Raw genomic sequence first — 19253 nt, 5'->3', positions numbered from 1 at the left:
TATTCTATGCCTCTTAACAAGAAGCCTTTCCTCCAAAAGACAAACTCAAATGTATCTGCATTGAGAAGCTATTCACCTTCGAATATGAATCAAAGAATTTAACAGTTAATGAAACACAATCAACTAAGCAAGTAAGATGAGATATCATGATACTATCGCAGGATTAGCAATGATTAACACCTCTTTGTACAGAGGTCGTGGGTTTTATTATATATTATAGCTTATGTAATATAGGCATACAATGCACGAAAAGGAAGAGAAAAGAAACAAAGTGGGGGTCTTTGCAACAACCGCTCTGTCCCTGCATGACCCTATAAGGATCAGTTTGGTGATACGACTTGATAAGGCAACGTGTAACTGACGTAACAGGAAACGATGAGTAGCTATCCCTTGCATGTTCAATCTTTCAAACTCTTGGTTTTCGGCTTCGTTGTCAGTCTCTGCTCGTAAGCTATTCCTTCTTTCCCGATCTAGGTTTAAATTTAAAAAGATATGGATACAGTTTGATGCTGATGTGCTTTTGATTTGAGTAATGGAGTTTCAAAATTTTATAGTTTTTGTAGTTTCTATGCTGCAAGTAACCTCTTAGACTCTTAGAGTTTTCAGAAGATCAGAATTTCAGATCTGGGTTTTGGAAGACTGAAGCATCCTCTTCATAAACATCATTATGGGGACATGCTTTACTGAATGCTACTGATTGGTTGTTCTTGAGTTGTTCTTCCTACAGTCGCTTGTTTAATTCAGTATCTTCCCCAACTCTACCATGGATAACGGTTCAGACGGAAAATTTGAAATCGCTGCTCCAATGGCGACTAATCACTCGGACAAGATCATTTTCCTTCACGGTGACCTCGATGTGAAGATTCGCGAAGGTCGTAGTTTGCCCAACATGGATATGTTTTCTGAACGTTTCCGTCGGTGCTTCACTGCTTGTGATACTTGCCGAGCTCCTAGAGCCAGTGGCGACCGCAAGCATCACCCTCACCGCAAAATCATCACTAGCGATCCTTACGTTAAGGTTCTGTTGGCGGGGGCTACTGTCGCTCGCACCAGAGTTATTCCTAATTCTCAGCGCCCAAAATGGGAAGAAGAGTTTCACATACCACTCGCTCATCCTGTCTCTCATGTCGAGTTTCAGGTCAAGGATAATGATTTATTCGGTGCTCAGATTATGGGGACCGTTCAAGTTCCCGCTAGTAGGTTTCTCTCTGAAGAACACATCGACGAATGGTTTCCTGTGATTGGGTCCTCTGGAAAGCCCCCAAAACCTGATTCGGCTCTTCATCTTGTGATGAGTTTTACGCCCGTTGAGAAAAATCCCCTGTTCCAGCACGGCATTGCTGCGGATCCAGAGCATCTGGGTGTTCGCCACACTTACTTCCCTGTTAGGAAAGGATGTTCGTTGAGACTGTATCAGGACGCCCATGTTCAGGAAGGGGACCTTCCGGAGATTAATTTGGACAACGGAGCAGTTTTCGAACATGAGAAGTGCTGGGAAGATATTTGTCATGCCATATTGGAAGCCCATCACCTGATATATATTGTCGGTTGGTCCGTTTACCACAAGGTGAAGCTGGTCAGAGAGCCAACTTCTGGCAGGCCTTTACCGAATGCCGGTAAAATGACTCTTGGTGACTTGCTCAAGTATAAATCCCAAGAAGGAGTGCGAGTGTTGTTGCTGGTCTGGGATGACAAGACTTCCCATGACAAATTATTCATCAATACGGTAACAAATTTAACTGACATGGTGTTTGGATTGTTAAACAGTTGTTCTCTGATACACTTTCCTCTGTTTCTGTTCTTTATGCTAGTGTTTCCCTCCATAAAAATGCGGAGACATTTTTCAATCCCCTCCCATTCCTTTCCAGTTGGTAGGGACCTAAAAGCAGGAGCATTTCCTTTCGCCCTTGTATTGATTTCTTAAACATTTCATTTTTTTTTCAATATGGCTTCTGTAACTGGACTATTGTCTAGAAAGAATTTTCCATAATCTTGAATGATGCCATGTATTTTATACCAGTCGTAAAGAAACGTAATGATTCTAGGCATGCAAAATTGGAAAGAATACTGGGCTGCACTTTTTTTTGTTCATTGGAATTCACTGTTGTGAAATGGGTCATATGGAATTATGGATCCCGCACAACCTTTAAGCAGTCACTTTAGTGATAGCTAAGGGCTTTATCTAGTTCTTTTACTTTCCCAGACAAAAAACAAAAGAAAGACAAAGCATTAAAGCATGGCACTCAAATTTTGATAACTCAATCACCCCTAGACATTTATCAACAAAAACTGAAAATAAGACTAAACAGTGTAATTACATGTCTATTTTTTCTTTCGGTTCTTGAAATGCAGTATAATAATCTGTTCTTCTAAATGGCAATTATCAAATAAAATGAAGAGCTGCAAGAAAAGGTGAACTCCCCTCCCCCGTTTTAAGATCATAATACCAGGAAGGTGACAGTGTCAGCTGCTTGGGCGCCCACTTATTTTGATCGTGCACTTTGTGACTTGGGTATGGGCCCACCTTTTAGCCAGTGTCTCTCAAGAAAATAAAATAAAATCTAGGTTCCATTGACCAATTCAGTAGTCAACTACCTAGAGGACACAAGCTCCTGAAAGCATAGAAGTGATCAGATGCCCAATCTACATTTTGATCATGTGTTGTTGCTTTTTTTGCTCAAAATATTTAAGCTGATCCACTTTCATTTGGATAGTGAAAAAATGTAGAACTATGACATTGATTTATTTGACCCCATTTTTTATCAAATAATTGAGCTTTAAAAACAAAATTTGTTTCTGCTCAGAACTAGAAACAGGAGGGAAAAGAGAAACTGAATAAGAATTGAAGAAATGAAATGAAGATATATCACTTGATTTGCAGTGGAATATAGAACTAGAAGCAGAAGAGGGGAATGTTGACTAGATTAATCTGGAATATCAATTCGATATGTAATGATCAACAACTCCAAAGCCTCCAATAAACAAGGAAGAGAAACAGGGGATCTCAAATTGGCTTCAATCAGCCTTTTAGGGTTTTGGTAACCTTAGTCCCTCTATAGATATGAGGAATGCATGTTTAAGTATCAATGAGAAAATCTTGCAGAAAGCAATCCCAGCAATTTTGGTAGCTTCTTGAAATCACGTTGAACAGATCTAGAACTTGAAGTCAATAATCAATGAAGGGGATGGGGGAACGGGGAACAGAATGGGTATCTCACCCTATATCAAAGAGAAGTTTTTTTTTTTTTTTTTTTTGGGGGGGGGGGGAATACAAGGCGAAACAGCCTTCAACAGTAAACAGATGGCACCAAGCAATGCAGCAAGCTAACATGGCGAACAGAAAAGAAAAGAAACTCGAAAACTAGCCAATAAAGACCAGAAAATGAGACCAAAAGGCCAAGCTAGACTGAGCCAAAGCCTAGAAAACACTCTACTTCTTTCTAGAAGAATTGAAATTGACAAGGAAGTGTACATCAGCTTCAAAACGCCCCTTGGGAATGCGACTACTTCTCTTGCACCCATCACGAGCAGAGGCATACAAAGGCATAGAGATTTCGGTCTTGGGGAGTTGGCCCTCAAGGGCCTCCTTATCATGCAAGGAAGGAAGGTCCTTGCTAGGGCAAGGCTGCCCACAATCAGAGGGGATAGGGGAACGGGTAATGTCTCTTCCTTCATCCTAATTACGTCTGGTGTAATTGTTGATAGTAAATGCAAAGTGGTAAGCATCCAATGCTGAACCTGGTATTTGTCTCTTGCATGTTTTACTCTAGTGAATGCTCCATCATGCATATCCTTTGTTACTTCAGGTACACTAAATCAGTTTACCTCTACAGACCCCCACCCCCTCCAAAACCAAAAGTTATTTCAATGATTATTTTAGATCCTTTATCTGAGCTAATGAAGACCATGGAGATATATCTCGCCTAGACATAGAAAATATACTTTTGTTACATGCATATGTTGCAGTAGTCACTATCCAGTGTCCTGAATTATAACACTCCCTGGAGCCTTGTAGATTGTTTCAGGATGCTCAGCGTATTTGGCATTTTCTAACTTGCATGATTTGGCTCTGACTGCAGGCAGGAGTGATGCAAACACATGATGAAGAAACTCGGAAATTTTTCAAGCATTCATCAGTCATTTGTGTGCTGTCACCTCGTTATGCCAGTAGTAAGCTTAGCATAGTCAAGCAACAGGTAGGTTCTGTACCATAGAATTCATTTTTCTTACAGTAATTAGTTGATTTTGTTCGGATAATTTTTCTGAAGATGTCCTTTTCCTGTTTATTTTTACAACTTCTCTTTTTTGGTTGGGCTTTTTATTTTTTTATTTTTTTTATGGGGTTGGTGTCAGATGCTGCTATGCTTGTAGAATCATTACCATCTGACCTTTGAATATTAAAATGTAAACATGCTGGCTGTCTTAATTATATTGTTTCCCTCTTTGTCAACTCTGTTGATGCGAGAGGGACGTAGCGGTATATGGTTGCTAAACATTGTCAATGTCTGGATACTTCCATGTGAGAAAGCTTAGTCATTGAGGTGTAAAAGTAAATGAAAGCAATTTCATTGAGGTGTAAAAGTAAATGAAAGCAATAAAAACAGAAACACTCTATGCAGAAATGAAGAAATGTAACTTAGATTCTCTCATATATAGCATATCACACTAGTTGCAACCAAACCAGAAGGATGAGAAACAGGTTTTCCAGGTGAGTTACCTAGGTTACCCAACCCCCTTTTCCTCGTGATTTTTTCCTCTACTCTATTTGTCCAAGACTCTTGAGTTCAGGCATTAAATGGATGGTATGGTTGATGCACACTATTCATCAAGGACCATAAGATTGGAGTGCAATTTTCATATTCAATAATTTTTGTCATGTTTATTGACATTTCCTTCCAATTTTCTATTTCTTCTAATTCGTAAATGACCAACTCCCTCCCCCCCCTTTCCTGCGCTTTCCTACTACTCAAAGCTATATGGCTTGAAGCACATGACCTCAGCTCTTACGTGAGAAGTTGCTAAAGCTTCAGAGCCTAGGTTCCAAATCTTCCCAACTCAGTGCCCTTGTGTGCAGTGGTGTGAAGCCTTGTGACTAGAAACCTTTTTGGTCTGATAACGGCATTTTTCTTGTTGCTTGCTCCTTTTGAGTTCCCCTCCTCTCCCTTCTCCCCAGAACATAGTCAACAACTAAATTCTCCCTGTTTTCCAAATATTCCAATTACTAGGAAGCTTACATATTATCGTAGATCACTAACCTCTGGCCTTTACCAACCTAACAAGTTATCATCTGTTAAAAGTGAGTTGTTTGACAAAACCATTAAAGTGGAGAGCTATCTATAATGGTGCAATCATTTTTCTATGGGTCTCTCAATCTTGTCGTCAACTTTCTGCTGTCTGAACCTTGTGGCCTGCTTTTGAATTTTGTTCTGCTTTTACAATCTTCCAGAGCCTTGTGTTCCATCATGTTTGTACAGTTGATTGATAGCTCTCTGTATGTGGAATAGTTGGTTTGTTCTAGCGATCCCAATCCCATTATCGTCTCACTGCTGCATAGCCATCTAGGTGTAGCCTATGTAATTATTCTGTTCTGCTTTACATTCTTCCATATTCATGTCCTCTGTCTAGTATCTCCATCAGAATATTCTCTGTATGAGGAGCTCCCTGTTTCTCCTTGAACCTTGGTCCCTAGCAATGGCTTTTGTGTTGTACATGAACAGATCATCATCCATAACCACCATTCAATTTTCTTTAATCAGTAATCATGCTGCTTGCAGATCTCTCTGGTTCCTATTCCTATTCTGATAAATTATTCAACTCGAGGAGGAAGTTTAGGGATTGTTAAAAATTTCAGTCTGAATGTGTAGGGCTAAAAATAGGAGATCTCAAATGGTATCCTGGGAGGTTTCTTTGAATGATGACCTTAGGGTGTGTGTAGTGGATGATAAAAAGAGACTGTTACAAGTTTGAAACATAAGTGGATTGGTAAAGGATGGTTTCTTGAACACCACAAAATTATGGTGGGTAATTTTTAATGGAGTGAATTTCCTGCTTGATGGGGTATCTCAATTAGGGTTTTTTATGGCCTACATTAATCAAGATTTGGAAGGTGTTTCCAATGCGGTAACAGTGTAATTCAGTGGGTATAAGTAGGTTTCTTGAAAAAGAAAAGGTTTTAGGGTTTTGGGGTAGGTTATTGGAGCACACAAGAGCAAGGCTGAGTATTTGTGTATGGGTGGTCGGTTTCGGTCAAGATTTGGAGAGTGTATATGTAATGGGTTTACAAGTTCTTTCTCCCCCCTACCCCCATGCCCCCCCCCCCCCCCCCTTGTCTAGTTCCCAGAGAACTATCTCTAACAGAGAAGGGAGGCAGCAGCCAAGTTTGTTCAATGCAAAAATTGTTTATTCAAGTCTATTTCACTCTCCCATGATGGGAGTATAAATAGGGCTGTAATCAGCCAATTACGAAGTCCTAATCTGAAAAGGAGAGCTACTTATATTTAAAATATAACACAACCCCAGCTATCTGCATCGCAGTGTGATACTTAATCACTATCTAAAATCTAAATTGGCTCTTATACCCTGATTTAAATTTGATCCAATAACTCGTAACATAATTTGAGCTGGGGCAAACTCTAAAATATGAAATAAGCTGATAATTAAGCAAAAATTTGTGCACCACCTATTTCCCTAAGAGGCCCATTACAAGTTAAACCAAGGCATCAAAGGCCTATAGTTTATACGTTATACAATCCAACCTTTGGCAGGGAAATAAGCCTAAATGGGTGCAGCATCTGCATCAATATTTTTTGGGTGAAATAATTTCCAGGTACTTTCCAAGCTGGATAATCTTTCTTTTTTTTTTTAATGTTTTTGACATTCATGCAAGTATCAATGGCATTTTGTTCACTTTTTAGACATACATTATTGTGTGGGAAACATTTTCAAATCTGAAATAATTCAGAGGCCTTTCTGCCTTTGAATTTCTTTTAATTTTTTTGGGGGGTTGGTTTTTTATCCCAACTGTATTCAATGGTGACAAGTTGATTATTGTGGTTTCTGCAATCCAGGTTGTTGGGACCCTCTTTACACACCATCAAAAATGTGTGATATTGGACACTCAAGCGTCTAGAAATAACCGAAAGATCACAGCATTTGTGGGTGGTATTGACCTTTGTGATGGTCGCTATGACACTCCTAAGCATCGCTTGTTTCGTGATCTTGACACTGTATTTCAGGATGATTTTCATAATCCTACACTTCCTGTGAGTATTCTTCTTCTCACATTCATCTTTTGTTCCTCCCTTGTTTAGCATACTAGCACTCCTCTCTTCTGTTGGATTTGTGTTTTTGTTAGACTCTAAACTGGGGTTGCCTGGGGCTATGTGTTTTCTAGTTTAAGGAATATTGCAAATAGATCTTAGAGTGAAAATTATGTTGATAACAAACTCTTTGATCAGTTTTTTCTGAATGGGGAAAAGAAAAAGTCAAAGAGAAGACTTGTAAAAAGAATAATAGTGTTGAAATTAGAGTTGTGAAGGAAGCACATATCTTCAGGGTACATTGTGGATCTTCACCTGCAATTCAGATCTTAACTCAGACAACACAAGCAATATAAATGTGCATTGTCTATGAGGCCCCAAAAACATGGTTTGCTAGTTCCAGGGGTCTTTTAGAGCATCCCAAAATCCAGTCAAAAGAAAAGGCAGTAAGGTGCACAAGGCTCCTGCTGTTAAAAGGTCTGTGGGGAGTGTCAAATGTATGCAGACATACCCCTGTCACCAGAGAGGCTGTTTCCAAGACTTGATCACATGACCAAGCATTCAGCAAGTGAACACTTGACCAACACACCTGTCCTGTTGTGGTTCACAGAGATGCTTCTGCATCAAATTGAATCTTATATGACTGTGCTAAGAGTGCTCTGATGAAGTGAGCATGCGCTCCAGGAAGAGTCTCCCTTTCCATTTGATCGTCAATCTAGTTGTGGCTGGAGTTAAGAAGTTTTGTAAGGGGTCATTGATGGCCTCATGACAATTAGTGGACGTGTCCTGCTACCAGATCTCTTTAGCCTATCAAAATTTCTAATACTCACAATAGATTCTTTAAAACCAAACTGTAGTCAAAGTTGCTCTATTTGTGTGGAGTACCTTTTCCAATATGACCTGCGGTCCTGAACATGCCCCAGACTTCCAACTCAACTCTATGACCATATTATGCCTACAAGAACATTGAATGTGTAGTGTGCCTATGTTCACCATCAAGAAATCATTTAAATCCAGCTCAAGGATAACTTTGCGAGTGGGCTTCTATCATTGGGGTGCCATTGGATTGAAATTCGGGCTCAATTTTGAGCCAAAATGCACCAAGATTGGCAGCTTTGGACCAAATATTTTCAAAAAGAGTTTTATTATTATTATTATTATTATTATTATTATTATTATTTTATTTATATTACAGGTTGCTCACTCTAATAGGGTTAAACTCTGGGTACCTCACTATAGTGGCCTAAATTACAAATTACACATGCAAAATTACTAGTTGCACATTGTTTGACTTTCATCCAAGATTTTATTAAGTCACTTGAAAAATGACTATATTGCCCTCAGTGGAGTAAAATGACATAATTAACCCCCATTTAATACCCTTCCATACCCAACCTTTAGGTGGGTGAAGGAAGAACTTCTACCTACACCTCACTAGCAACAGCCCACCACCGCCGTCGGAAACCACCCTACCCCCTCCCCCTGCTGGCGACCCCCCCCCACCTTCATCTGCCTGCAACCACCACACCCACGTCTTTTAGTTTTGAACTCTACAATTTTTTTTTTTTTTTTTTTTTTTGGTATAATGAACTGTACATTTAAATCCCTTGTTGGATAGAGTGAGTGTGGTGAGGAATGCAACAATCAAAAGAAAACGAAGAGCTTCAACAACAAAGAATCTCTGCATTCAATTAGATTTGCATTTTTTTAATTTTTTGGGTAGGACAGAGAAGGTTTGTTGAGTATCAGAATCATCGACTCTAATTTAAAAGAAAAAAAATCCCAAACCAAAGATGGGCAACCACCCTCAAAACACTTGATTATGTTTGGATTTATTTTAGCATATAAGACATTTTAACACTTTCAAAGCAACCTTTCTGATTTAGGGCTTTGAGATCCAATCGCTTGTTATTCAGCCGGCAAAGATGATTCCAGGGTTTTTTGTAACGTTGATTGATTTTAGTTGACATGGGCCCATTTCAAAACAAAAGGAATGCAAAAGCTCTACATAGTGAGGAATTCATCTAAAAAAGAGCATAATGAGGGAGAAGAAATAAATGAAGTCAAAAATGGAGAGAATAATCAATTCTAATTCGATCCTATACGTCTTCAACCACTATTTTGTTCTTTCTCTCATTCTCTTTTTTTGTTGTTGTTCTTCTTCTATTGTAAACCCTCAAGACGATACAGGCAAAGAAGACCCACATCTGTGATCCCACCAACCCTTCTATTAGAGCAAATGGTGAAGATCCCGGTGAAAGAGATGCAGTGTGTTTATACCATCGAAGTCACTATAGAACATCGGGAATCATATCCGATTTTTTTTTCCAGTTGAAATCCAAATCTGTAACCCTAATTTTAACCAATCATCTATTTGTCACAGGGTATAATGAGCTATACTAAAGTAGATTACAATATTTTCGCAACTATTTGGGTGAGAAATGGCTTATCCGTTTATTGCTAAAAGAAAACGAAAATTCCCAAATTTAGTTTGGTTTTGCAGGGAAAGGTGGTGGTGGTGGTCACCAGCAGGGGGAGGGGTGGGGTGGTTTCCGGCGGCGGCGGTGGGCGGTTTTGGCGAGGTGTAGGTAGATGTTGGGTATGGGGGGTAATTATGTCACTTTATTCCAATGGGAGCAATATGGTCATTTGTCATGTGACTTAATAGAATCTTGGATGAAAGTCTAACAGTGTGCAACTCATAATTTTGCAAGTATGCAACCTCAATTTAGGCCACTATAGTGAGGTACCTAGAGTTTAACCCCTATTATAGTGTGCAACTTGTAAAAAACTCTTTTCAAAAATTACCAAGTCCACAGCCCTGGCCTGGCTTGCTATATGCTCTTTTGTTTGTGAAGTATGGATCGCATAGTGGCTGAAGGAAGGCATCAACTCACGCTGTAGAGAACTTGCTGTATACCGCTAAACAAATCATCTTTTCTGCCAAATGGACCACCTTGGTTGTTATTTTACTTATTCCTTGTAGGATATCTAAGTAGATACCTTTTTTGGATGAATAAATGAATATAAATAAACACCCTAAAGGGAAACAAAGAGTACAAGGGGGGAGCACTAGGCTAACAAGGCCTGATAGAAACTAATAAGGAGCTATCAAGTCCCCGGGTAACAATAATGAGTCTATTCCTTGAGGAATCTACAAGACACTTATGAGGCATAAATGAAAGTCTAGAATCATTGCAGATGGCTTTCCAAATCGATCCGTGGAGCGGGATTTGGTGGTCCATCTAAGGAAGTTACGCTCCATCCAAATGTGTGAGAGATGCAGGCCCCCAGGAGTCGCTTCCCTATAATGTCAGTGATCGATGGGCCTCCAAATATAGAACCAAACCAATGTCCCTCAATGTCCAGGGGCTGAGGGCACCTTGCTCTAGGCCAAATAGTGGAGAGGGCACGGATCCAAATGGGGCGGGGAAACAAACAGCAAAGAAGAGGTGAGGGGTGGACTCAGGCCCAGGGCAGAAGATGCAGGAGGGGCTGACAGGGATAGAAAGGTGGATAAGGTAGATTTGGGTGGGAAGGCAGAGGAGAGGGCTCTCTAGACCGTGAAAGCTTGTGGGGGGATATTACCCTTGAACCAAGCAAGCTTTGCCCAAGAAACGGGGGGAAGGGCTAGGGGTATGGTTCCAAGCAGAAATGGTGGAGAAAAGGCAATCTTCTGAAGGGAGGAGTTTGTCTTTTTTATTTATTTAATTATTTTTTTTTTTGGGGGGGGGGGGGGGTTGTTTCCAGACTCTTGCACTAAGGAAGTGGGAGAGAGGGTGGAACATACTTGTAACAGCCTTTGCAGTCGTCTCCTACCATAATCTCCATAGGATAGCTATGACAGCCAGGATAATGATTTGCCTTTTCCCCGGGGGGTACCGAGAGTGTGGCATCAGTTCAGTCATGTCCTTGGGATAACCCATGTCAATGAAAGATCATCAGAAAACAGGGCCCAAATTGCAGTATAGAAATGGTCATATGTGACTTCATCCTTATTTTGCTGACTAATGCTTCTTCTTTTTTCCTTCATTCCAGTTTTTCTTTCGGGTTGCAGTATTAATGTCCGGATTTTGTGCATGACAGGCAGGAAGTAAGTGTCCACGGCAACCGTGGCATGATTTGCACTGCAGAATTGAAGGTCCTGCTGCATACGATGTACTTAAAAACTTTGAGCAGCGTTGGGGAAAAGCAACTAAATGGTCTGAGTTTGGCAAGCGTTTCACAAGGATATCTCATTGGCATGATGATGCTTTAATACAGATAGAACGTATCTCATGGATACTAAGTCCTTCACCATCTGTTTCTTATGATGATCCTATCCTTTCAGTTTCCAAGGAAAGGGATCCTGAAACTTGGCATGTTCAGGTTGAATTATTGGAGCTTTCTCCAGTCCCTAAATACACTATTTGATTTCAATGGTGTGAATCATGTCATCTAGTTTCTTTTCTGTACTTGTGGCAGGTTTTCCGTTCAATTGACTCTGGATCAGTAAAAGGATTCCCTACTAAAAATGTTCAGGAAGCTGAGCGTCAGGTTTATCTTCTAGCTTATGTGTTTCCTATAAATTTTTAATGGGAAGCTGGTACCACAACATGTGTTGGCTGGGTAGGTGCAAAAGTAGTCCCCCTTCCAAAATCCAGCTGTAATTAAAAGTCAAGGTAGGTGCAGAAAAGCTGAATGGTTGAAATACAAGAAAAGTTTAATATAAGGTGGGATTTATGGATGAATTGGACTGCAAAATATCACGTGGCCAATAAAGGCACTAACTGTGCTAGGCTTTGCAGAATGGACGTTTTGTTGCAATTTTTTTTTTAATCACTAATCGAAAAATGGAATTTATATATTCAGTAGGATGGCATGCTTCTATGGTTGTTGCCAAGGATTTCTTCATTGAAATAGTTTCTATGTTGTAATACTTCAGCTTTCCAATTTTCTAATAACAGAGCTGTTTGATGTTTTTCTATTGCAGAACCTTGTATGTGCAAAAAGTTTGGTGATTGATAAGAGTATTCAAACAGGTTACATCCAGGCAATTAGATCTGCTAAACACTTCATATATATCGAAAATCAGTATTTTCTGGGATCATCTTATGGGTGGCCATCGTACAAAAATGCAGGTTGGAAGCCTCTTCCACATATAAATTGCTGCCCTTAGTCAAAATCATTTCTGTTTTTCAGGGAAATGGTTCTTTTATTTTAATGTTAATTGTTCGTTTGTGTTCCGAACCCCCCCCCCAAAAAAAAAAAAAAAAAAAAAGAAAAAAAAAGAATTGATTATATATATATATATATATATATATATATATATTTCTCTGAATGCTATCAAATTTTTGTGTGGTGATCCCACAATCATCAAATAAAAAAGTCCAACCCGCACAACGCTTCCATTACTGCGGGGTCTGGGATGGGCTAACATGCACAGCCTTACCCTGTACTTCATAGGAGTGGCTGTTTCCAACTTTCAAATTCCTTAAGCAATTCAAATGTCCAACGGCCTCACAATTATCAGCTCCTTTATGCAATTTTTGTCCTGTTTTCTTTTTCTCTGTTTTCTCTCTTGTGGTTTTAGAAGTGCTATAGTTACAATGTTGCATGATTCATTAGGTAACCGGGAACACTTATATCATATCATTGTGATTCCTAATCAATGTCCATTATGAGGTGCATATTCTAATATTTTTGGTTTCTTCAACCATTCTGACAGTCTTGTTGCAAATTCTTTTCCACACTATGCCAGTTTAGTGACTGAAATCCTCTTAACACTAATTGTATCATGCATACACCTACCAGGGAGAAAGATACTTTTATGCCCCAATTTTTAATTAATATTTTCAAGAAAATGATCTTAGGCACAGCTAGAGTGACTGACTTTATCCCGAGGGACTCCATTAATGTCAAAGCTGCAAAATATGGCCCTAAATACATAAGCAAGTGGTTTAAATGCTACAGTCATCCAATGACGGTATCTCATGCAACATTAACAGCTGGCCCCACCTGTTAGAATTTTACCATACTTAGAACATGAAACCTTAGTGGTGATAACATTTAACATGTCACTGTTGGGTTTCAGATGCCAAGTATCCATATCTAAATAATTTTCTGTTTTATTGGAGGTCCTAATTGAATTCTTGATCTAGAGGTCCCAATTAGATGGTTAATGCACTCACTAGTTCAATTTAAGGTTCAAAAATTTAGTTTTGGAACCCAAACACAATCAACCAAAAAATCAACTTGGATCCAGATCTCATTAAGTTGATGCATTTATTTTTTGAACTTGTTTGATGCTTTTAGTGTTCTGTTGACCTAGTTTGGCCATGAAACTTGATATATGATCTATTTTGGGCCATTTAGACAAAGGCATTATCAGATGCCGCAAGAAAAAAAAGGCCAAATAGGAGCTTGACTGCTGACCTGGGTTGGTAGGCTAGACGTAATAAAATACCCTACTCTCACGAAGTCCAGTAATACAAAGCAATCAGAGTGCGCAATTAAAGTAAAACAAGTTAAATTAACATCAGAGATATAAAAATGCAAATATATTATTCTTCGCGGTGACCTTAACTTTTTCCAGAAAATGGGATCAAAGCCAAAAAAAATTATGCTTTCTTGGGCTTCTCTTCCAAAACCCACAAGGTGACTGAGAGCAGTTAAGAGGTCTTATTTGAGTTGGAGCACACTTTATATAACGGTTTGGGTCATCTTGGTGGAACTGAGATCTTGACTGGACTGTATGTATAGCATCTTGTCTCGGTTTCTCAAAAAATGGAGATATTTCCAAAATCGTGGCAAGTTCTTGGGCCATGATTCAGTTCAAATGTACTACATACCTGCGTGGTACTGATGTATCTCTTCATGTCTTGGTGGTTCTATGCAAATATAAATTCCTCTTCCATGTTTGGTTTCACAATTATGCCTTTTGAAATTCCAAACGTGAATACTTTACTGTGCCTGCATTCTGCCAGGTGGTATTTTAATTGTGGCTAACTGTAGTTGTCTAATTTGTTAATTGCTTCTCTTCACTTTTTCCCATCATGTATCTTCATAGATTTCAATAGTTAAATCTGTATTTTAACATTTTTAGCATAGATGTTTGATGTTAAGCTGTTTTGCATTTGACAGGTGCAAATAATTTAATTCCAATGGAGCTGGCATTGAAAATTGCTAGCAAAATAAGAGCTAACGAGAGATTTTCTGTATATATTGTTATACCAATGTGGCCTGAGGGTGCTCCCAGTTCTAATTCTGTGCAGGAAATTCTGTACTGGCAGGTGATGTGGTTCACTTATTTCTGAAAATATATTTTATTGAGAGAACGTGAAAAGTGATAAAATCTCTAGGTGGATTTTTATTGTGCCTTGTCTTTTACCATACAGCATGATTGAAAACATGTCTTCTTTTTTCCTTGGTGTTAATTTGTTGCCTTCAAGTGTAACCAAATTAAATACTTCCATGATGCTGAAGGTTCTTGGTTTTCTGCTTCTATTTCCTGCATTGCAATATACAGAACAAAGTTATTATTCCTCCGAATTTCTCATTGATGATAAAACCAAGCATGGTTTATTCTGAAAATCTTGAGTTCTTAACGTTGAATAGTTGGTTATATATTGCACATATTGGTATTCACAAGAAACCATCTTGTGAGCGTTTTCATGGACAGTTAAATTGTGGTTTAGTATTAACTCTCTTGTTTAATTTGCAGAGTCAGACAATGCAGATGATGTATGAAATTATTGCACGAGAGCTAGAATCCATGCAGATTGAGAACTCACACCCTCAGGACTACCTCAATTTCTATTGTCTTGGGAATCGGGAAGAAGTACCTGATGAAATGTTACCACCAAACGGTCAACCATCTACTAATGGTGATACGGTAATTCATAAATTCAAACTTTGTCTGGATTTACTCACTGACGGCAGAAGTTAAATTTAATCTTCAGTTATTAGTTATTACAACTGCTGTGCCCCATTGTTCATTCAATATTGGTTATCTAGAACTTTGGATCCACTTAGCAATGACTGCCCTTGCAATGTAGCACATCTGACCAAGACTGAAACATCTGGTACTGGTCTGAGTTTGCCACCATTAGAGCTTTCAGTTCAACTCCAGTTAACGAATGTTGCTTTATATCCTTCAATGTCTGGGTTCTTGTAGATTTTTAATGCGATGGGAGGTAACCAGCCAGATTAGTCTGACATTAAGAATTGTTCTCACATCAAAACAAATAAATAATTTCTAAGATTAGGCAATGTGACTGAAAGTTCAAAGTTGTTCTTTCAGGCCTCTGCTAGTGAAAAGCACCGACGGTTTATGATCTATGTCCACGCCAAAGGAATGATAGTAGATGATGAATATGTCATTTTAGGGTCTGCCAATATTAATGAAAGATCATTATCCGGTTCAAGGGACACAGAGATAGCTATGGGTGCATATCAGCCACATCATACATGGTCTGAGAAGAAGAAACATCCATGTGGCCAGGTTGGTAGACTTTCCTATGGCATGGCTTTTATTTTCAGTAGAATTGCAATAATAAACCTCAAATTAGTTATTAATCCTTTAATACTTGGGTGCTATTGAATTATGGTATTCTGGTTTGTGCAGATATATGGGTATAGAATGTCCCTGTGGGCAGAGCACCTGGGTTTCGTAAATGACCTCTTCAAGGAACCACATACCCTGGAGTGTGTTAAATATGTGAATGAACTGGCTACTGAAAACTGGGAGACGTTTGTAGCTGAGGAACTGAAACCGTTGCGTGGCCACCTCCTCAAGTACCCACTATTGGTTGAAGCCAATGGAAAGGTGGTTAGTTTGCCTGGGCATGAGAATTTTCCTGATGTTGGTGGTAAGATCCTTGGGGCTCCCACTACACTTCCAGATGCTTTAACCACATAGTGTGCAGTTGCTTGCTTCTTTTATTTGATTTAGCTTTCCCAAAAGAACGATAGGTTTTAGGGCTACTGAATCTACTGATTGGTGTTCACTCCTTGTTGCATTATACTCACATGTAATTTCATATGTACAAGAATTAAAGAACAAAACGATTCATCAAATACAGCTGAAAATAGGAAACAAAAAATTGTAATATTTATTTTCCAGAGTCAGTATTTAATTGATTACAATCCTGAGCTTTCGAGAATTCTGATCGGCGCAGATGTGTTGGGGTGAAAACTTACCTGCACTTCAAAAGTGACAGGAATTACCGACACTATGAGAATTTAGAGGTTCTCCAAAACTTTTATGTACCAGTATCTTGAATCACTAGGTAATCATCATAATTATCTTCAAAAGGACCTGCTTGGTACTTGGTAGCTCCTCCAATCATATCGAACCCCAATTCCAGGACATGGCATCGAGTAAAATGCAGGTACGACAACCAGATATTATGGTAGATAAAAAACCATTATAGTAAGATCTGTGTTGGATAAGTTTAGGTAAGCTTCTGAGTTCTAACAATGGCGCTTGCTTGAGACCTGCTGAGTAGCTTATGAATTGTGATTTTGTCACATCCTGATTCCTAGGAAAGATGGGCAGTTGTTGCCTGGCTCTTCCAGGACTTCTTTAATAAGATAGGGTGAATCAGAGAACTCAATTAGCTGCATCATTACAGCTACTAACGATCTTCATCAGATGAGAGGGTTTTCGTGTTTAGACAACTACCATGAAAATGAAGCCAAAAGGTTGTTTCGAGGAGGTTAAAACAGATTCATGACGAAAAGTGCGAAATGGTGAGAGATCAGAGAAGTAAGCTTGGGTGACTGGGTCTTAAAAGATTGCCGGCTATGGAGCGTTGGGTTAGAGAGCTCGAAGACGCAACCACTCAGTTCATAGCTCTCCTTCACCGTGTGGTGTTAATTGAATTTTTTCCATCTGCAGATCATCGAAACCGAGCTCGATCCCTTTGTGGTTTTTGTACAGATTAAGCAATACCAGATTCACTACTAAAACTGAAAAATAAAGCCTACTACTCCATGGCTGTACATAAATAAACTGAGACAAAAAAAAAAAAATTTCTCGGATCATTTTGGTTAGTCACCACCATCTGTTATAGATGATATTTGTAAAATTTTCTCTGGCAGAAATTGGAATAAATGCATGAAACTGGTAGTGCATTCATATAACAGATCCATGAATTCATGTTGATTGACAGATTTTTAAACAGCTGAAGTACAAATAAGGATTTGTAATCAAGCAGCTGAGAACTACAAGATCTAGGTCCCTTCTCTCAAGTCCTCTTTACATAATACTCTTTTAACTCTTAATATCCAAAATGAGAGTAGAGAAAACCACAGAACCCGCATCAACAAATCCTTGAGAGCTTAAATTAATTAACAGTAACTTTGCCGACCATGCCAGCACCTTGGTGAGGGGAGCAGTAGAAAGAGTAGGTGCCCTTCTCTTTAAGGGTGACAGAGTAGGTCTCACCAGGGGCATTGAGAAGGTCTTCCTCGCTCATGGAAATGGTTGAAGCATCGACCCCAGATGGAATCTCGTCTTCATCGAAAACCACATTGTGAGGGAACCCAGCATTGTTTTTGAAGACGATCTTATCTCCAGCGCTGACGCTGAAGCTGTTGGGCACGAAAGCCAACGACCCATCATCTCCACCCAGCAAGACCTCAATAGCCATGGCGTTGCTGGCAAGAATTGCGCTAGCAGCTGTGGCCACAACAGCCACTCCCACTTCTTTCAGTGAGGCCTTCACACCGGCAACCATGGGAGTGTTGGTGGACACAACCTTGGTGGAGATGGTGCCCATTCTGACTGTTGGTCCGGCCTTAAGGCCGGAGAAGGAGGGGATGGCAACAGCAGCAGAGGTGACGCTAGCCATGGATTTATTCTGGAGAGAGATGAGTTTATGAGTTGAAAGCTGGTGGGTGTAGAACACAGAGAAATCAAAAGATGGAGAGGAAGGGGAGGATTTTGATCTTAAGAAGGAAGATCCTGTGGTGGATAAGAGTGGTGTTCATTTGTGGCTTGTGTTGGAGGCTTATGGATGGGAATTGAGTGAGGGTTATCCACGCAGCTTCATCTTATTGGCTGGGATAGATATCATTTGATTTTGTTCTACAAAATGTATTCTAAGGACGCTATCATGTGAGGAATTGCTCTTTCCCAGAGCCAGATATGTATCATCCATGGGTCAACTCGGTTAGCACTCTTCACTCGGAAGGATCCAGTCATTGTAGGGTCATCCAATCTTCGACCTGTAGATCATAACTGACGTAAACTACTTTTTCATGTTCAAATCCATAGCCAATCACAATAGGATAACCTAATCAAATTTTTTCCTTGGAAACCAGTTTTTACGTATCTTTAAGAATTCTTAAAATCCATCCAATGAATTTGTTAATTTTAATTAACTTAGCATCTGAGCCTGCAGAGACTCTGACACAATTTTTTTTGTTTAAATTGGTAACTTCATATTAAGAGATAGTTATTGTATATATTACAGAGAACATCAAACCAGTGACCTCATCACCAAGAAATGCAAGTCACCTACCGACCTACTGCTGATATAATCCTTCAGTTTCAAGAAAATGAATTGTTCTCTCCAGTGATCTTTCCTTACATTTTTCTCTTTTTGGAGAAAGTGTGGAAAGTTTCGATTTTTGTCATCTAAAGATTCAAAATGAATTAAAATAAAAATTTTCTCTTCTCCAAATTTTACCTCAATTTTTTGGATGTAAAAAAATTGATGGTCCATTGCTGCCTTATAAAATTCCAAAAAGTTAACTAGTCTTGGATTTGCTTTCCTCCTCCATGTTTTTTAACCAATTTTCGCCGGAACCGTATGAATCACACCCAGCTTTGGCCCCCAACAAAGCAGTCCCAAATCCGAATTTGTCAATTATGGCAACCACACAACATTTGCAAAGTTCTGAGGGCCGAGAAGATGAGGCAAAAAAATTCACAATAGAGATGATGGCCAAAAATAAAAACCATGGCATCTCAGTACCAAAAAACCCTAGCTACTTCATTTCAGTCGA

General features: G+C 39.3%; 2 protein-coding genes across 2 annotated transcripts; one reads left to right on the top strand and one right to left on the bottom strand.

Moving 5' to 3' along the window:
• Positions 1 to 344: 344 nt before the first annotated feature.
• LOC149017465 (phospholipase D delta-like) lies at positions 345 to 17551 on the top strand. The gene is made up of 10 exons (XM_089151800.1): positions 345 to 1726; positions 4080 to 4196; positions 7068 to 7262; positions 11346 to 11627; positions 11724 to 11795; positions 12232 to 12379; positions 14382 to 14530; positions 14962 to 15132; positions 15541 to 15741; positions 15865 to 17551. The coding sequence occupies exons 1-10, from the start codon at positions 764 to 766 to the stop codon at positions 16156 to 16158; spliced, it is 2592 nt and encodes an 863-aa protein (XP_089007926.1). The 5' UTR covers positions 345 to 763; the 3' UTR covers positions 16159 to 17551.
• LOC149017464 (plastocyanin) lies at positions 17356 to 18185 on the bottom strand. The gene has a single exon (XM_089151801.1). It carries the CDS (start codon positions 18092 to 18094, stop codon positions 17588 to 17590), a length of 507 nt encoding a protein of 168 aa, XP_089007927.1. The 5' UTR covers positions 18095 to 18185; the 3' UTR covers positions 17356 to 17587.
• Between the last annotated feature and the right edge of the window lie 1068 nt (positions 18186 to 19253).

This window comes from Hakea prostrata, chromosome 4 (assembly GCF_041222555.1).
Source record: "Hakea prostrata isolate BN-2017 chromosome 4, UWA_Hpros_2, whole genome shotgun sequence".
NCBI lineage: Eukaryota > Viridiplantae > Streptophyta > Magnoliopsida > Proteales > Proteaceae > Hakea > Hakea prostrata.
Note: the sequence above shows the minus strand (reverse complement) of the source record. Positions and strands in the feature narration are given on the sequence as shown.

Coding starts and splice junctions, on each gene's coding strand:
- LOC149017465 (XM_089151800.1), top strand. CDS start 764: ATGGATAACGGTTCAGACGGAAAATTTGAAATCGCTGCTCCAATGGCG. Junction 7,263..11,345: donor TTCATAATCCTACACTTCCT/GTGAGTATTCTT, acceptor TGTGCATGACAG/GCAGGAAGTAAGTGTCCACG. Junction 11,796..12,231: donor TTCAGGAAGCTGAGCGTCAG/GTTTATCTTCTA, acceptor TTTCTATTGCAG/AACCTTGTATGTGCAAAAAG.
- LOC149017464 (XM_089151801.1), bottom strand. CDS start 18,094: ATGGCTAGCGTCACCTCTGCTGCTGTTGCCATCCCCTCCTTCTCCGGC.